Raw genomic sequence first — 20111 nt, forward strand, 5'->3', positions numbered from 1 at the left:
AGCCCTGCACTCATTCCTGAAACATCTGGACAATGAGAACAGCTATGTCAGACTCCTACTCATCGACTACGGTTCCGCCTTCAACACCATTATCCCTTCCAGACCGATGTCAAAGCTCAGAAATCTAGGTCTCTTACCCGCTTTCTGCAACTGGATCCTCAGCTTCCTGAACCATAGACTACAATCAGTGAAGATGGACGACTGCAACTCCTCCACGATAACAATCAGCAATGCAGACACCCCCCCCCCCCCCCCCAAGGTTGCATTCTCAGCCTCCTACTGTACTCACTGTACAGCCACAACTGTGTAGCCAACCTCTGACTGAATGCCACCCACAAGTCTGCTAACAACCACCACCGTGATAGGACTAATATCAAATGACAAGTCATAATACAAAATACAATATACAATACAGAAGGCTTGGTGTCATGGTTCAATGATAACAACCTCTATCTCAATATCAGCAAAATGAAAGATCTGATCATTGAGTTCAGAAACAAAGGAGAACATGACCCCATCTACATCAACTGAGTGGAGGCTGAGAGTATCAAGTTCCTTGGAGTGACGATAACTAACCACCTGCCCTGGACATCCCACGTAGATGAGACGGCCAAGGGGGCACAACAACCCTCTTCTTCCTCAGGCAGCTTAGAAAATGTGGCACCTCTATAAGGACCCTCACCAACCTTTACAGATGTACCACATAAAGCCAGGTGTATAAAGACAACTGCTCTGTCCAGGACTCTAAGAAACAACAAAGTTGTGTGCACAGCCTAGGCCATCACAGAAACCAACCTTCCAGCCAAGGACTCCATTTACACCTCACTGCCATGGAAAGGCAGCGATCATCATCAAAAACCCCTCCCACCCCAGTAATGATCTCCTACAACTTCTTCCTTCAGGCAAGTGATACAGAGACTTGAATACATACACCAACAGGTTCAAGAACAGCTTCTTCCCTGCCATTATTAGACTGATGAATAGAATCTCTTATGTTGCTCTTGTTAATGTTGATCTTGTTTCATACACCTCCCTGTGCAGTGTCGCCTGTATGCCTCACTCTAAGTACCCTATATGTCCTTGCTTACTATGATTTACCTGTACTGCTCACAAACAAAAATTTTCACTGTACTTAGGTTCACGCGATTACAATAAATCAAAGCAAATGAATAAAAAAAAATACAAGTACACAGTAAGGATTCTATGCTTACCAAAATTTCTATACATTCCATTCACAAGACTGACTCAACACACTACATTCCACTACACTGATAACGTGACTGAAGTTATCTAAATACTGAAACCTCATGTTGCACACCTGTCTTCAAAGTAGACTGCCTGTCTGGATTGGAACCTACAGAATTACGCAACATCTATCACAGATAATGTCATGCTTGACTACTTTGTTGTATCACTCTTTACACACAACCTTCATCACCCATTTTTCTGTATTGACTCCTGGGGGAAAAAGAACCTGACCCAAAATGGGAGGTATCAGCATATTCAATGACAGGAATGAAGAGGTTTGAGATGGATGCAGAGTGAGTAAGGACGGAGGATTTGTTTTTCAGGAAGGGATGGTTGGTGAGTGATTTAAGTCACTACTTAAGTCTAAACCTAACACACTGTATGCCTTCTTAACAGCTCTATCAACCTGGGTGGCAACTTTCAGGGATCTATGTCCGTGGACATTAAAATCCCTCAGCACATCCACACTACCCTACGCCTACGTCTAAGTAATTTATAAAAATGACAAACAGCAGTGGTCCCAAAACAGATCCTTGTGGCATACCACCAGTAACTGGACTCCAGGCTGAATATTTTCCATCAAACATCACTCACTGCCAGTTTCTATTCCAAACTGCTAAATCACCCTTAATCCCATGCCTCTGCATTTTCTCCAACAGCCTACCATGTGGAACCTTATCAAACGCCTTACTGAAGTCCATGTACACCACATCAACTGCCCTACCCTCAAAAACATTTGGTCACCTTCTCAAGAAACTCCATGAGGTGTCAGAGACATGACCTGCCCTTGACGAATCCATGTTGACTATCTGCAATAAATTGTTGCTTGCAAGATGATAACAAATCCTCCCTCTCATAATCCTTTCCTAAACTTTTCCTACAACAGACATGAGGCTCATTGGTCTATAATTACCTGGGTCAGCTTTACTGCCTTTCTTGAACAAGGCCACAACATTTGCAATCCTCCAGACCTCTGGTAGTAAACCTGTAGACAATGACAACTCAAAGATCAAAGCCAAAGACTCCAACACTTCCTCCCTAGCTTCCCAGAGAATCCTTGGATAAATCCCATCTAGCCTAGGGGACTTGTCTTACAATCCTTCTAGAATGGATAATACCTCTTCCTTACTAACCTCAATCCTTTCCAGCCTAATAGATGATATCTCATTCTTCTCCTTTACAATATTCTTCCTTTCCTGAGTGCAAACAGATGAGAAATATTCGTTTAGCACCTCTCTGATCTCCACAGGGTCCACACACACAACTTCCCACTTCTGTCTTTGACTGGTCCTATTCCTACCCTAGTCATCCTTTTATTCCTCACATAGCTATAGAAAGCCTTTGGTGTCTCCTTTAGTCTACCTGCTAAAGACTGTTCATGTCCTCTCTTTGCTCTTAATTCTCTCTCTAAATCCTTACCTAGCTAATCTGTAACTCTTCATCACCGCATCTGAACCATCTCGTCTCATCATCACATAGGCCTCCTTCTTCCGCTTAACAAGAGATACAATTTCTGTAGTAAACCAGGGTTCCCTTACCTTATCACTTCCTCTCTGCCTGACAGGGACATACCGATCAAGGACACGCAATATCTGTTCCTTAAACCAGCTCCACATTCCGATTGACACCATCCCCTGCATTTTGCTATCCCATTCTATGCATGCCAAGTCTTGCCTAATCACATTATAATTGCCCTTCCCCCATCTATAACTCTTGCCCTGTGGCATGTACCTATTCCTTTCCTTCACTAAACTAAACGTAACCGAATTATGGTCACTTTCTGCAAAGTGTTCACCTACCACTAAGTCAAACACCTGGCCTGGTTCATTACCAAACACCAGATCCAGTGTGGCCTTCCCTCCTGTCAGCCCTTCGACATTGTGTGTCAGGAACCCCTCCCCTGCACACATTGGACAAAAACTGATCCATCAGACATACTAGAGTTTTAGCACTTCCAATCAATGTTGGGGAAGTTAAAGTCCCCCGTAATGACCACCCTGTTCCTTTCACTCCTGCCCAGAATTGTTTTGGCAATCCTCTCCTCCACATATCTAGAATTCGGCAGAGGCCTATAAAAAACTACCAACAGTGTGACCTCTTCTCTCCTGTTTCCAAGCTCAGCCCATACTACCTCAGTAAACGAGTCCTCATCAAAAGTTCTTTCAGCCACCGTTATACTGTCCTTGACTAACAAGGCTACATTTCCCCCCTCCTTTACTGCCTGCCCAGTTCTTAATGAAATATCTAAACCCTGGAACGTGCAACATCCATTCCTGACCCTGCTCTATCCATGGTCTCCAAAATAGTCACAACACTGAACATACACAACATATTCCAGATGAACACATCCATCGAGTCCCCAGTTCCAAAAATGGCATGGTAGCTCAAGTCACTATTATGCATCCGTAAGGCAGAAACTACGTGGATCACACTTTTAGGCTAACATGCACAATGCAGTTTAGAAGTGCACAGGCAGGGATAAAATGGAAGACCACCATGCAATCTAAGAGAAAACAGGTGTGATAAAGATGTTTAATATACACTACTGCTATTTAAGAAGTTGGATTTTTGAAGTAGAAGCAGATGAATGTTGGTTTCATTTCTGAGAATGCAATTTTTTGTTTGACGAAAGGTCGGAAAGTAAATAGGAACAGTGACTTAATTATGCAAAGAATAGGATGCGGTTAAGAGCTAGCAGGATAGGGTGCATCTCCAGAAGTGGGTCAATCCTATGAATACACATTGAAGAAACTATGCTAGTGTTGTCTAGAGTCTTGAAGGAAAAGAGGTAGTCTCATTGAAATCTATTCAGTACTGAAAGGAACAGACAGGTTAAATGCAGTAATTTACCCTGGTTGGGAAGTCTAGAATAAGGGAATTCAATATATGGTGATGCCACTTAGGAAAGAGATCAAAAGAATTTCCTTTTACTCAGAAGTCTGTGAATGTTTGGGATTGTCTACCCTAAAGAATTATGGAAATTCAGTATTTTTACAAGAGATTTTGAGATTTCTAAATACCAGTGACATAAATACACCTGGGGATATCTGGGGAAAAGACACTGAAAAGCAGAGCAGGCTTCAGAGCTGGATGGTCTACTTCTGCTCCTACGTTTCTAACATCACAACAGTTTAATGAGTGTTAGTTTACATTTAAACCTGCTTAGTTTTTCTGTCTATAATAAAAGTAAAATACAGTAAAGTTCCTATTATCCAGAATTCCCATGCAACAAAACAATTGAGAGGAGTAGATTTCCTTGTTCTGGAAACTGATTGCTTGGGTGTTTCCCTCTCCCTGTCTAATTTCTTTTCTTTTGATCAAGTCTTGACGATGTTGCTTATCAGCTGTCCTGGCCGCAACCTGCACATTCATATAACTAGCACCCTGCATTCTCCTTGCATGACAATTACTGTGCTGCCGATGGTAGAAATCTGAACTAAAATGAAGTGCGAGAGAAATTCAGTAGCTCTGTGGAGAGAGAAAGAGTTGATGTTTCCAGTCTTATGAGGGTTTCCAGGACTCTTGGGATTTGAAATCTTAACTCTGATTTTCTCTCCAAAGATGCCGTCAGATCTATTGAGTTTCTCCAGCACTTGGTTTTTATTTTAGCTTTTCTAATATCCCTTTATCACCGTCCTCATTTTAGAGCTTGGATTCATATTTGTTTTTAAAACATATCCATTGCCATGCCATAATGCCTCATTCGGAGCCTAAGCAGGTCAGCGTCCTTCTCTCCACCCAAATAAACAAGCTTTGTATCTTTGATGTAAGTTTTGTTCTTCTTGCAACCTTCACCATTGTTGAATAATTTTCATAATATTAATCAAAACAATAATGAGCACATTTTTAAAGAGAATATTCCTCTTACTGCCTTAAATATTTACTTGACAACTTGCTGTCAACTTTATACACTCTAATGCTATTCTGAAGACAGGTTGTCAACTTACTATTTAATTTGTTAGCGTCTGCGGTTTTGCAGGAGGAACATACTGGTTTTAAATACAATACCCAATTCACAAAATTTGGATTTGCAAATAAATACTGCCTTTTTGTCATTCTTAAAGAGTGAATCCATGGGGTTGCCTCTATTGGTCAGACCTGCACAAATGTAGCCATTGTTGATAAGTTTGTGGTAATATGTAATTCAATGTGCAACGTCGTCTCAATTCTCCTCATTAATTAGGGAAGCCAGTAGTACGTTAGGAAGTTTCTTTTCAAATAACTTCCAAGAATTAAAGTTGGCTCTATTCACCATCTTTCCCTTATCTATTGACGACATCTTCAAAATGTGTTTTGCTTTTGAAAATCCATGTTTCCTTCAACATATTGCCTCCAACTTAACACATATTCTTCATGTTTTCTTCAAGTAATTTCATTATTCATGAAAATTAAGAGATATTGATAAAAATGGGCTGAGGTTCAGGTACTGATCAGTAATAGTACAATGGAATGGAGGCATAGATTTGAGATGCTGAGTAACCTATTCTTGTCTCGAGACATGTTAGGGTAACAGTTTCCCAGGATAGTTAATAAGCTTTGACAATATCAACATTAAAAATATCTTGGTGACAAATTTATAAATACACTTGCCCTGGTATGAAATAGGAAAATGGCACATCAACGACCATTTGTAAATGTGTCAGTACCTCTGCACTTAAAAGTGACAGCTCTGCCAAGTAATTGCAAGGATGTCATACCTACCTCATGTCATCCAAAATTCATTCTCCAGATCTTATTCTAGAGAAAAAGTAGTTGCATTGCTGGATTGTTTTTTTGTCCACATTTCATTTAAAGATCACAAAATATCAAGAGTACTACCATTACACTTCATTTAAATCTTGCTAAAAGTATTGCAAATAGATCATTTCAAATGGTTTACCTGTTTAAGCTGCCTAATTTGTTCTAATTCTTCTCTTAGGTGTTCCATCTTCCTTCTGATAGTAAAACCTGGGTCAACTGCTCCAAGTTCCTGACGCGATGGACGTGTAAATGCTATTTGAAGTATAATACAAACACAAAGTGACACTTCGAGAAGAATATATTGGCCCTTTAGGGAGTAAAACATAGGCTAATAAATTTACCTCAACTTCAAAGGTTAAGTAATGAGAAGCGACTATACAACATAGAACATAGAAAAATACAGCGCAATACAGGCCCTTCGGCCCTCGATGTTGCGCCGACCAAAGCCTACCTAACCTACACTAGCCCAATAACCTCCATATGCTTATCCAATGCCCGCTTGAATGACCATAAAGAGGGAGAGTCCACCACTGCTACTGGCAGGGCATTCCACGAACTCACAACCCGCTGATTAAAGAATCTATCCCTAACATCTGTCCTATACCTACCACCCCTTAATTTAAAGCTGTGTCCCCTAGTAACAGCTGACTCCATACACGGAAAAAGGTTCTCACTGTCAACCCTATCTAAACCCCTAATCATCTTGTACACCTCTATCAAATCTCCCCTAAACCTTCTTTTCTCCAATGAGAACAGCCCCAAGTGCCTCAGCCTTTCCTCGTACGATCTTCCTACCATGCCAGGCAACATCCTGGTAAACCTCCTCTGCACCCATTCCAGTGCCTCCACATCCTTCCTATAGAATGGCGATCAAAACTGCACACAATACTTCAGATAAGGCCGCACCAGAGTCTTATACAACTGCAACATGACCTCAGGACTCCGGAACTCAATTCCTCGACCAATAAAGCCCAGTACGCCATATGCCTTCTTCACAGCACTATTTACCTGGGTGGCAACTTTCAGAGATCTGTGTACATGGACACCAAGATCCCTCTGCTCATCCACAATACCAAGTAGCCTACCATTAGCCCAGTAATCCATATACTTGCTACTCCTACCAAAGTGAATGACTTCACACTTAGCTACATTGAACTCCATTTGCCACCTTTCTGCTCAGCTCTGCAACTTATCTATATCCGTTGTTGTGGTTCTGTTCGCCGAGCTGGAAGTTTTTGCTGCAAACGTTTCGTTCCCTGGCTAGGGAACATCATCAGTGCTATTGGAGCCTCCTGTGAAGCGCTGCTTTGATGTTTCTTCCGGTATTTATAGTGGTTTGTTCTTGCCGCTTCCGGGTGTCAGTTTCAGCTGTAGTAGTTTGTATGTGGGGTCCAGGTCGATGTGTCTGTTGATGGATCTTCTTGCCGTTTCCGGGTGTCAGTTTCAGCTGTAGTGGTTTGTATATTGGGTCCAAGTCCATGTGTCTGTTAATGGAGTTTGTGGATGAATGCCATGCCTCTAGGAATTCCCTGGCTGTTCTCTGTCTGGCTTGTCCTATGATGGTAGTGTTTTCCCAGTCAAATTCATGTTCCTGGTTGTCTGAGTGTATGGCTACTAGGGATAGCTGGTCGTGTCGTTTCGTGGCTAGCTGATGTTCATGGATGCGGATGTGGATATCCGCATCCGCATCCATGAACATCAGCTAGCCACAAAACGACACGACCAGCTATCCCTAGTAGCCATACACTCAGACAACCAGGAACATGAATTTGACTGGGAAAACACTACCATCATTGGACAAGCCAGACAGAGAACAGCCAGGGAATTCCTAGAGGCATGGCATTCATCCACAAACTCCATTAACAGACACATGGACCTGGACCCAATATACAAACCACTACAGCTGAAACTGACACCCGGAAACGGCAAGAAGATCCATCAACAGACACATCGACCTGGACCCCACATACAAACTACTACAGCTGAAACTGACACCCGGAAGCGGCAAGAACAAACCACTATAAATACCGGAAGAAACATCAAAGCAGCGCTTCACAGGAGGCTCCAATAGCACTGATGATGTTCCCTAGCCAGGGAACGAAACGTTTGCAGCAAAAACTTCCAGCTCGGCGAACAGAACCACAACAACGGACACCCGAGCTACAAATCTTCAACCAGACTTTATCTATATCCCGCTGTAACCTGCCACATCCTTCTTCACTGTCCACCACTCCACCGACTTTCGTATCATCCGCAAACTTGCTCACCCAGCCTTCAAGCCCCTCCTCCAGGTCATTTATAAAAATGACAAACAGCAATGGTCCCAAAACAGATCCTTGTGGAACACCGCTAGTAACTGCACTCCAAGATGAACCTTTACCATCAACTACTATCCTCTGTCTCCTTCCAGCCAGCCAATTCCTAATCCAAACCTCTAAAGCACCCACAATGCCATACCTCCGTAATTTTTGCAGTAACCTACCATGGGGTACCTTATCGAATGCCTTGCTAAAATCCATATACACCACATCTACCGCTTTACCCTCGTCCACTTCCTTGGTCACCTTCTCAAAGAACTCAATAAGGTTTGTGAGGCACAACCTGCCCTTCACAAAACCATGCTGACTATCCTTGATCACCTTATTCCTATCCAGATGTTCATAAATCCTATCCCTTACAATTTTCTCTAAGATTTTGCCCACAACAGAAGTGAGACTCACTGGCCTATAGTTACTAGGGCTGTCCCTACTCCCCTTCTTGAACAAGGGGACCACATTCGCTATCCTCCAGTCTTCTGGCACTATTCCTGTAGACAACGACGACATAAAAAGCAAGGCCAATGGCTCCGCTATCTCCTCCCTAGCTTCCCAGAGGATCCTAGGATAAATGCCATCAAGCCCAGGGGACTTATCTATTTTCACCCTTTCCAGTATTCCCCGGACCTCTTCCCTACATACCTCAACGTCATCCATTCTAATCACTTGTGACTCAATATTCACATCAGCAACAATGTCCTGTTTCTGAGTGAATACTGACGAAAAGTATTGATTTAGTGTCTCTCCAATCTCCTCCACCTCCACACACAACTTCCCACTACTATCCTTGACTGGACCGATACCTACCCTAGTCATCCTTTTATTCCTGACATACCTATAGAAAGCCTTTGGGTTTTCCCTAATCCTACCAACCAAGGACTTTTCATGTCCCCTTCTCGCTGCTCTTAGCTCTCTCTTTAGATCCTTCCTGGCTACCTTATAACTCTCAATCGCCCCAAATGAACCTTCACGCCTCATCTTTATATAGGCCGCCCTCTTCCCTTTCACAAGAGATTCCAATTCCTTATTAAACCACGGCTCCCTCACAAGACCCTTTCCTCCCTGCCTGACTGGTACATACTTATCAAGGACACCCAATAGCTGCTCCTTGAACAAGCTCCACATATCATTTGTGTCCTTCCCTTGAAGCCTAATTTTCCAATCCACACATCTTAAGTCATGCCTCACTGCATCATAATTTCCCTGCCCCCAGCTATAACTCCTGCCCTGCAGTGCACACTTATCCCTCTCCATCACTAGAGTAAAAGTCACTGAATTGTGGTCACTGTCCCCGAAGTGCTCACCTACCTCCAAGTGTAACACCTGGCCTGGTTCATTACCTAGAACCAAATCCAGTATGGCCTCACCTCTTGTTGGCCTGTCTACATATTGTGTCAGGAAACCCTCCTGCACACATTGGACAAACACCGACCCATCTAACGAACTCGAGCTATAGCTTTCCCAGTCAATATCTGGGAAGTTAAAGTCCCCTATAACAACCACCCTACTACTTTCACTCTTCTCCTGAATCATCCTTGCAATATTTTCCTCTACGTCTCTCGGACTATTAGGAGGCCTGTAGAAAACTCCTAACAGGGTGACCTCACCTTTCCTATTTCTAACCTCAAATTAAAATCTATTTTCTTTATAATTTAGAAGGTTAAAAGGTGATCTGTTTGAGGCCTTCAAAATATTAACAAGATGAGATAGGGCAATTAGGATAAAATATTTCCAACAATTAGAGATTCTAGAACTAGGGCATACAATGTAAAAATTAGGCCCAGACTACTTAGGAGAGATGTTATGTACACAAAGGATGGTAAATATTTGGAACTCCCTTCACAAATGGCAGTGGATGCTACATCAGTTGTTATATTACATCTAAAACAGATACATTTTTATTAAGCAAAGAAATTAGAGGATATGGAGTTAGACCACAGATCATCCATGATTTCAATGAATGACTGAACAGACTCAAGAGCTGAATGGCATACGCCTGTTCCTATTACAAAAAGTGAATGTAACCCAAATCATAGGGGGTGAGCAAACTCAACTCCACCGACCTCAATACATTCCTATCCCCCCAGTCCAGGATCTCCCCACATATGTTCGAGACATCACCCACGCCCTCCACCTCCTCCAAGACTTCCGTTTCCCTGACCCCCAACGCCTCATCTTCACCATAGACATCCAATCCCTCTACACCTCCAACAGCCATGATCAGGGCCTCCAAGCCCTGTTTCTTCCTCTCCCGACATCCCCAATAGGACCCTTCCACTGAACACTCATTAGTTTGACTGAACTCGCCCTCACCCTTAACAATTTCTCCTTCGAATCCTCCCACTTCCTCCAGGGCACCCGCTTGGACCACAGCTATGCCTGTCTCTTTGTCAGATGCGTAGAACAGTCCATCTTCCGTTGTTACACTGGCACCACTCCCCACCTCTTCCTCTGCTACACTGATGACTGCATCGACGACACTTTGTGCTCCCGCGAGAGTTTGAGCAGTTCATCAACTTAACCAACACATTCTACCCTGACCCTAAATTCATCTGGACCATCTCTGACACCTCCCTCCCCTTCCTAGACCTCTTCATTGCCAATGACTTGACACTGACTTTTTTTTTTTTACAAACTCATTGACTCCCACAGCTACCTGGATTACACCTCTTCCCACCCTACCCCCTGCAAAAATGATATCCCGTACTCCCAATTTCTCCGCCTCCGCCGTATCTGCTCCCAGGAGGACCAGTTCTAAAGTTACTTGCATTAGATTAATTTTAATCAATTAAATTTTTGCTACATGTTAAATTATAAGGTCATTTCTGAACACACCAGAGAAATAGGGCTTATGCTCGAAACGTTGAATTCTCTATTCCTGAGATGCTGCCTAACCTGCTGTGCTTTGACCAGCAACACATTTGCAGCTGAAAGGGAAATTACCCAATTTGCTATAAGATAGAGAAATTTCAAGTCAGATATTCCTGTGTTTGTTTGCAAAATAGATTTTTAGTTGTTCTAGATCTGAAGATATTGGTTTAAATATTCTTGAATATCAATGTGTTTCAGTTATGAATTTGATGACAGAGATAGCCACCAAGTTTCAGGGGTACAGTTTATTCTAGCTCAGGTTGGATGTATAACCTACTTATGTGAAAATGAAGCATCAAACAACTAATCTTTCATCCGAATCAAATAAATTCCTATGTGGAAATTAATTGCATTCAGAAAGTAGAAAAATTCCGAAGAAATAACTACATGACTTACCTGATCTAGGCTTGAGACCAAAAGGTACTGGTGAGGGTTGAGTGGAACGATCATCCTCCTGTAAAAGAATACAAAATTGTTTGTTAAACTAGGACACATGCTCTTTATTGCGCTATCACAGCTTCAATTCCAAAAACTTTCAAAATGTTAAACTCCAGCATCTCAAAACAAAATTACCGGTGAATTCTATTAACATAAATATATTTTCAAATATACACTACTCCATTCGAGTGGGCATTATTCATGTGCATCAGTAGAAATCCTCAGGCTATTCAACATCGATGAGGATTATACAGATTCTTATTCAATATTCACACCCATTTTCAGCAAAGATTACATACTAGCAAATCTGCATCATGAAACCTGCCACTCTCCCCTCCCAAATCTAGAGGTGCAGAAACCAACTATATAGAGCCATTACAAATTCAGTCAGGCAAGGACTAGACGGTCCTCATACTAGAGGAGTAATCTTGGAGCCTGCAGTGATTCCTCTGGAGACAATGAGCTTAAATAATAACACAGCAGCTGGCGTGCGATATAAATTGGAAGAGCTGTCCCACACACTATTCAATCAGCCTGGCAGTCATATTCAGCATTATCGCATATACTTGAGTAATAGTCGATCTCATGTAAAAGTTACGTCGTATTTTTGGCCAAATAACCTGGAATCTTCCATATATTTCATGTAAAAATCAACTTCAGTTATTCACAGATAACAGATCAACGTTTATGAGTCAGTGTACCAGTTGTCACATCTAACTCCAGCTTTCCAGTTTGCTGGTTGCTCCGCGCTGTTCCAAGCCTTCCAGTCCGCTGGCTGTTGTGATTTGCCCCAGGTTTTCGGAATTAAATTTTTCCCTACCTTTCTTCATTTAGAGATCAGTTGGCTTTCTGCTAATGATACGGTATGAATTTTGACAGGCATAAATTTCAGTCCCTCAAAAGTATTATCCATTAATAGTTGACCTCCATAAACTTAAAAAGGTAGTCAAAAAGTTTGATTATTACTCAAGTATATACAATATATCTTACAATCAATGTCCCAACATCTTCTGTCAGCATGCTATATCCAGTGACAGATTTAGCAGTGATAAACAGTCCACGTGGGGGATACCGGGAGACCTCAACACTAACTCCAGACCTCAAAATCACATCAAATGTGGACATGGAAATTGCCTGCTGATTGCCACCAATTTCCCTCCCTCAACTAAAGCTCATTCCTCTACGTTGAGCACTCCTTGGAAGCAGCAGAGAGGACAACAAGGGCATTTACATCCCTGCACAAAGTAGTGTGCTGATGCTGCCCCTTTAACAAGGTTATGTTGTCCTTGGTTTCTTTTTTCAGAGGGGTCATAAAATCTGAGGTTCTGATATGTCTGGAATTACCTACTTCAGATTCTTTTAACTCTTTCTTTTAAAATATTTGTACAATGAATGGGGAGTGGCCAGTTCTCCCATTTAAGGCTTTGGCTTGGTTTTAGCAAGCAGTTTTTGAGACTGCTAGTCAAAAAATCAGCTCCATGCCAATTCTCTCTCTCTCTCTCTCTCCCCGACATCTCTCCTGGAAGAATCTATGTTTGATTTTAGCTTATTTGCCAAGAGTTTGTTTATGGGGATGTTGCAAGTATTTGAAACAGCATCATTAAGTTGCGATAGAGTCGATTGGGTTTTCAAATAGTTATGCTATTCTCAATTTGGTTTTCTTTTGTTTGTGTATAAATCAAATTTTGTTTTGTTTAAAACTGAGTGGTTGGGCCAGCTGATCATTCCTGGTATATCCACATTAGACATGCTTAAAACATCTAGAAAAGTTAGGGTTTGGGCTATCTTCTTGAAATGTTTAGAAGGGATCTGGCCTGGTCCTTAACGGATTGGGGTCTCTTTCTAGGATTTGTTCTGTCATTCCAAATTGGTTTTGGAGACTAAAAAGCTGCACCATAATGTACAACCTGGCCGGTGGTTAGTTAAGGAGGAAATACCAGATCTTCTTAAACCATATATTTGCGAAGGTAAAGTTTAGGCCAGCAGCAGCAGGTAGATAGGTTACAATATTAAGAGATACAGAATCTTCTCAATCGTTGATGTTGAAAGATGAGGAAATATGTACCTTTGATGGACTACTGCCGGAAGAAGTGCTAGTAATGGGAATTCACAGCGAGACAAGAAGTGCTCAATTATGTAGGTTATAAAACCTGCACTTTTTTTTTTAAACCCATTCCTGCACTTCAGGAACTTTTACAAGAGTCTTAATTGATTGTGCAGGAACCCACCTCAAATAAAAAGGGGGAATCAATATTTGTTGACAGTAATGGATGTGTCTACTGGATTTCCAGAGGCCATTCCATTAATCAACTTGACAGCTAAAAGGATTGTGGAAGAGTTACTCAAATCTTTCACCAGATATGATTATCCAGAGAGATACAATCAAATCAAAGATCAAACTTCACAATAAAACTATCTAAGGATGTTATGGACAGCACAGGAATAAAACAATTCAAATCTACTGCATACCATCCAGATTCGCAAGGAATGCTAAAAGGTGGCATCAGACATTAAAGGCCATGTTGAGGGCTAGTAGTCAAAAGTATTGAGATGATTGGGATAAAAGAATTCAGTGTGAACATTTTTCCATCAAAGATGCGCCAAATAAATCAACCAAATTCAGTCCATTTGATTAGTTTTTGGATATGAAGTGAGACAACCGCTAAAATAAAGGAGAAATTGGTAAGTCATAGTTCAGAGTCGACATTTGGACTGTATGTCAAATTTTAGGAAACAATTAAATAGAGCAGAGAAAATTGGCTAAAGAGCTTTTCAAAGTATCAGAGTATATAATGGACCAGAAAGCAGATGAGAAATCCAAAACACTCAAATTTGCTATCGGAGATAAGGTGTTAGTGTGACTTCCAGTGATAGGTGAGCCTTTAAAAGGTTTAGTGGACTTTATCAAATTGAAAGTGATGTTAACTATTTGATAAGGACTCCATAAAAAAAGAAATCTCAGTGTGCCATGTGAATATGCTCACAAGGTATTTTGACAGTAAAGGAAAGCAAAAAAGAGATTGTTACTGGTTATAACACAGATTAAAAGAAGTTCAGAGGATTCTGAACTGGACATTCCTCAAATTAAATTGGACAATGAGGAAGTTGTCAAAATTTGAGATAAATTACTGAGCGACCTTCCAGAGGAAAATCAAGATGACCTGAAAGAGTATTGTTATGACATGGGTAGATATGTGGAAATAACCTGGCAAGTATTAATTGTGCATGACGCAGATGTAGGAAATGCTGTTCCGATTAAGCAACATCCTTACAGGCATAACCCTCGAAAGTTGGCACAAGTTCAAAAGGAGGTTGAACACATTCTCCAAGACGACACAATCAACGGGAGTTAGAGTGACTGGTAGACACCCATAATTATGGTGCCAAAGCCAGATGGTATTCAACAGTTGTGTGGACCATGTCAATACAGATACAAAGACTGATGCATTTCTGATTCAACACCATTTTCCAAATGTGGAAAAGGTGGGACAAGCATCTTATATTTTTAAGTTGGACTTGCTCAGAGGAACTGGTAGGTACCATTGCCCACAAAAGCAAAGACAATTTTGACTTTCGTAACGCCAAATGGACTGTATCAATTTAAAGTTATGCCATTTGGTATTAAAAAAATGCACCAGCCACAGTTCAGAGATTAACCAATAAACTCATTGCCGGATTACTCAATTGTGTAATTTATATTGATAACCTAGTGATGTTTAGTCACACATGAAAGGAACATTTGCAGCATTTATTGGAATTGTTTGATTGACTTCAGGAGCCAGGCTTGGTAATAAACCTGGCTGAAAGTGAATTTGCCAAATCCCAAGTCATCTTCCTGGACCATGTTTTGTTTAAAACTGAGTGGTTAGGCCAGCTGCGTCACTCCTGAAATATCCACTTTACATTTGCTTAAAACAACTAGAAAAGTTAGGGTCTGGGTTACCTTCTTGAAATGTTTTGAGGAGATCTGGCCTGGTCCATAATGACATTTTATGTTGAACATAACTGTGGCTTGGTAGCACCATTACTGACTGGACTGATAGAGTCCTTAAAGACATTGTTGCCAGCTTGAGTCTGCAACAAATGGTGAGATAACCTACACAAGGGAAAAAGCTATCCAAGCTCACCAATCTCTCTCTCAAAATTGCTTCTACACATGAAATTAATGAGAAGAATAATTATTATATAGAGGCAGAGTTCTCTCCACACTGAGATGATGTTCCAAAATGTCGTGCGCCACCACCTCCATATCCAAACAGCCCAATCCTCAAGGATGGTGTAGCACAGTAATGGTAATGCAAAGACAGATAACCTGTCCTGAGATGCCCAACATCAAAATATGCCTGGATTCAACAAGTCTATTTGTTCCATGTGGTATCAAAAAACATCCAAGTGCACAGAGTGTAACACATGCTAGGGCCCCAAACACATTCCAGCTGAAATGGTTTGAAAAAAAAGTGTTCCAGAACTCTGTGCCACTAGCCAAGGTGTTTCAGTACAACCACAACATTAGCATCAATTGAAGGATATCTTGCCACAACAGACCCTGTCCGCAAAACACTGGACAAGACAGAACCAACCAATTACTACCCTAACAGTCAGTTAGTTACCCATTAAGTAGCAAACTGCTGAAAATATTGATGGACTACATCAATTCATCTGAGTTCCTTTGACAGCAGAAAAACTAATCTGGAAAAGCAAGGGAAGCAAGTAGATTTGACCACCGTCACTTCACATTCCCTCTAAGACATGCATCATAGTAATTTATTGCTGTTCCTCCATTACTGATAAGTTAAAATCTTGGGACTCATTGTTCAGAGCACTTTTGGTAATCAGTACTGCAAAGTCAAAAGTGGTTCAAGGCAGCTCGCCATTAACTTCACAAATGCAATCAGGAATGCATAATAAAGGCTGGCCCTTACAAGGACTGCCAATCCAGCAAATTGAAACAGTATCATCCAAAAACATAGTGCATGATCAAATGTTGGTCCAGATTGGTTGGACTCAGCTACTCATTGAAAAAGAATCTCACTAAGCTATCGGGGATTCTTAAGGATGTTTCTTTTCCAGATTTTTTTCCAGAGTAGAGAGCAAGGCACTTGCCCTTCACCTAAGATGGGGAGACAATAAAGGCAATATGGATTTAGCATTAAATTGTTTCCTGTCCTAATATATCTCCTGTTCACATCTAACATTAAAAGACATGTAATATAAACAGAATGAACTTTTGAACCATAAGCTTCAAGGAAAATGATAAAAACAAACTGAAGCAAGCTACACAGGGAAGATGGATCTACTGATCCTGTGGAAATTGCTCTGAAAAATAAGTGTCTCTGTGAAAACATTTGAAGAGTGAGAAAGGTAATAACAAACGCAGTAACAATACCTCAAATGATACACTGGATGTTGCCTGGGCAGAAGGAAATGAATTTATGATTTGAACAGAAGATGAAGGCACATGTGTAGTTTCATTATCAGGCTGTAGGAGTGAAAACAGAAGTAAATAAACCAGGGTAAATTATTAAATGAATGAAATGCTACAAATAATACTGTCAGGAAAATAATTTCACCAACTATTTGAAACAGAATGAAAAATATCAAGACAGAACCAAACTCAAAATAGTTGTAACATATTTTCTTTCATCTGCCATTTCACAGCAGCTTCTTATAGATGCAGTAATTGAATGCTAGGGCAGCAGGTCAAAATAGGAAAATGGGGGAAGAGATATAATTCTTAGAAGAGGTGGTCTTTGTATTCTTCAGAGAAAAGTAGCACATCAAAAAGTGAAATGGGTCATAGTCACTTTTCTCTCTAAGGTTTTCCACAGGTATGTCAGGAATAGAAGAATGACTAGAGTTAAATTAGGGCTAATCAAGGATCAAAGTGGGAAGTTGTATGTGGAGTCAGAGGAGATGGGGAAGCACTAAATATTTTTCAACAGTGTTCACTTCAGAAAATGAAAATGTCGGTAAGGAAGATAGAGATACTTGCATCTAGACTAGAAGAGATTGAGGTTCACAAGGAAGAGGTATTAGAAATACTGCAGAGTGTGAAAATAGACAAGTCCCCTGGACCGGATGGGATCTATCCTAGGATCCTCTGGGAAGCAAGGGAGAGATTGCCAGCCTTTGGCATTGATCTTTAAATCATCATTGTCTACAGAAATAGTGCTCAAGGATTGCAGGATAGCAAATGTAGTTCCCTTGTTCAAAAAGGGTGGTAGAGACAACCCCTGGCAATTACAGACCAGTGAGTCTCACTTCAGTTGTAGGTAAAGTGTTAGGAAAGGTTATAAGAGATAGGATTTATAACCATCTAGAAAAGAATAATCTGATCAGGGACAGTCAGCACGGTTTTGTGAAGGGTACGTCGTGCCTAATGAATCTTATTGAGTTTTTTGACAAAGTGACCAAACAGGTAGAGGAGAGTAAACTGGTTGATGTGGTGTATGTGGATTTCAGCAAGGCGCTTGATAAGGTTCCCCACAGTAGGCTATTAGACAAAATGCGGAGGAATGGGATTGTGGGAGACATAGCAGTTTGGATCAGTAATTGGCTTGCTGAAAGAAAATAGAGGGTTGTATTGATGGAATATGTTCATCTTGGTGTCCAATTACTTGCGGCGTACTGCAAGGGTCGGTGTTGGGTCCACTGCTGTTTGTCATTTTTATAAATTACCTGGATGAGGGCTTAGAAGGGTGGGTTAGTAAATTTGCAGACGACACTAAGGTCAGTGGAGTTGTGGATAGTGACAAAGGATGTGGTAGGTTGCAGAGAGACATAGATAGGACGCAGAGATGGGCTGAGAGGTGGCAAATGGAGTTTGATGTGGACAAGTGTGAGGTGATACACTTTGGACGGAGTAATCAAAATGCAAAGTACTGGGCTAATGGCAAGATTCTTGAGAGTGCAGATGAGCAGAGAGATTTTTGTGTCCATGTACATAGATCCCTGAAAGTTGCCACCCACATTGACAGGGTTGTTAAGAAGGCATAGAGTGTTTTGGCCTTTATTAATAGAGGGATTGAGTTCCGGAACCAGGAGGTTATTCTGCAGCTGTACAAAGCTCTGGTACAGCCACACTTGGAGTATTGTGTACAGTTCTGGTCACCGCATTATGAGGAGGATGTGGAAGCTTTAGAAAGGGTGCAGAGGAGATTTACTAGGATGTTGCCCGATATAGAAGGAATGTCTTACAAGGAAAGGCCGAGGGCCTTGAGGCTGTTCTCGTTAGAGAGAAGGTTGAGAGGTGACTTAATAGAGGCATACAAGATAATCAGAGGGTTAGGGTGGACAGGGAGAGCCTTTTTTTCTAGTATGGGGATGGCAAACACGAGGGGACACAACTTTAAAGTGAGGGGAGGGAGGTTCTTTACTCAGAGAGTAATAAGGGTATGGAATGCTTTGCCTGCAACGGTAGTAGATTTGTCAAGTTTAAGTGCATTTAAGTCGTCATTGGACAGGCATATAGACGTACATGGAATAGTGTAGGTGGGATGGGCTTCAGATTAATATGTCAGGGTGGTACTACATTGAGGGCCAAAGGGCCTGTACTGCGCTGTATTGTTGTATGTTCTCTTATTATTTGCAGTAGCAATATCGAGTTGCTGTAATATTCGTGAAAAATATAATTCTTATTTTAATTCCTGAGCAAATGTGATTTTCAGTGCCAAAGTGAATACAGTACAACCAGCAGTCAAATTCATGAATTGCATAAAGGTTTTTACTAGTTCATTTTATCTTGAGGTATCAAAGTCAAAACTAATCAAATGTTTGAGGGAACTAATATATAGATTATAAATCCATATACAGTTCAATGGGATCTCTGATCAGCTGGTCTCCGAATGAGTAAGATGTCTTTCTAAGCTAAAGAGATGGCTACCCAGAGACTATATCTGTAATGGAACACACTAGTGATAATGCTGAGCTCAGCTTCTGCACTATCTTGCCACTACTTTGCTTTATTTCAGATGAAAAGGAAATCTTGTGATTATCTTTCTCTCAGTTGAGTTCATAGATATTTTACTACCCAACAAGAGGCACATGGCTAGTGCAATAATGTATATGCAACAACATAACACCCTAGTATACATAAAATATACTAGTAGGCACAGAGATTGGGAGAAAGCCATTCAGTTTGAAAGGGAATTGAGATGTTGAGCTTTGTACCAGTGATTGTAAGTGAACTTCATCTGCTTTATTTTTACTTAAATTTTCATAATTGGTCTTCTTGCTGACATTCAGGATCACTTGAAGTAAAATGTAATCAAGTATCAATATAGTTCTGCAAGAAATACTAAAATGAGATTCTTTGGAGCTAAAATATTGTGGAAGTTTCATATCCATTTGATAATTTAGAAGTTATATTTCGAGTTAGGGTGGTGAAAAACAGTATGCATTGCTGTTTCAAGATCAGAAAAGATGCTGCTGAAGCAGTTTTCTTAACAGGTTGTTGCCAATTTAAATCCAGAGGGAATAACCTGCTCCAAAAGCGTAATC

At 41.0% G+C, this 20111-nt stretch overlaps 2 protein-coding genes across 3 annotated transcripts in view; both read right to left on the bottom strand.

The window, feature by feature from the left end:
• Positions 1-20111, bottom strand: part of LOC132820461 (interleukin-13 receptor subunit alpha-2-like) — a 343536-nt gene that overhangs the window by 53908 nt on the left and 269517 nt on the right. The window lies entirely within an intron of this gene.
• The window catches only part of lrch2 (leucine-rich repeats and calponin homology (CH) domain containing 2), a 161737-nt gene that overhangs the window by 16976 nt on the left and 124650 nt on the right, over positions 1-20111 (bottom strand). The window contains exons 16-18 of one of the 2 annotated variants that reach the window (XM_060832611.1): positions 16999-17091; positions 11571-11628; positions 6128-6240 (exon numbers count right to left, since the gene is read on the bottom strand). In XM_060832611.1, coding sequence (XP_060688594.1) covers positions 6128-6240; positions 11571-11628; positions 16999-17091 — 264 coding nt within the window. The remainder of the gene's footprint in view (positions 1-6127; positions 6241-11570; positions 11629-16998; positions 17092-20111) is intronic. The other variant, XM_060832612.1, reaches the window with a different exon arrangement.

This window comes from Hemiscyllium ocellatum, chromosome 11 (genome assembly GCF_020745735.1).
Source record: "Hemiscyllium ocellatum isolate sHemOce1 chromosome 11, sHemOce1.pat.X.cur, whole genome shotgun sequence".
Classification (NCBI taxonomy): Eukaryota; Metazoa; Chordata; class Chondrichthyes; order Orectolobiformes; family Hemiscylliidae; genus Hemiscyllium; species Hemiscyllium ocellatum.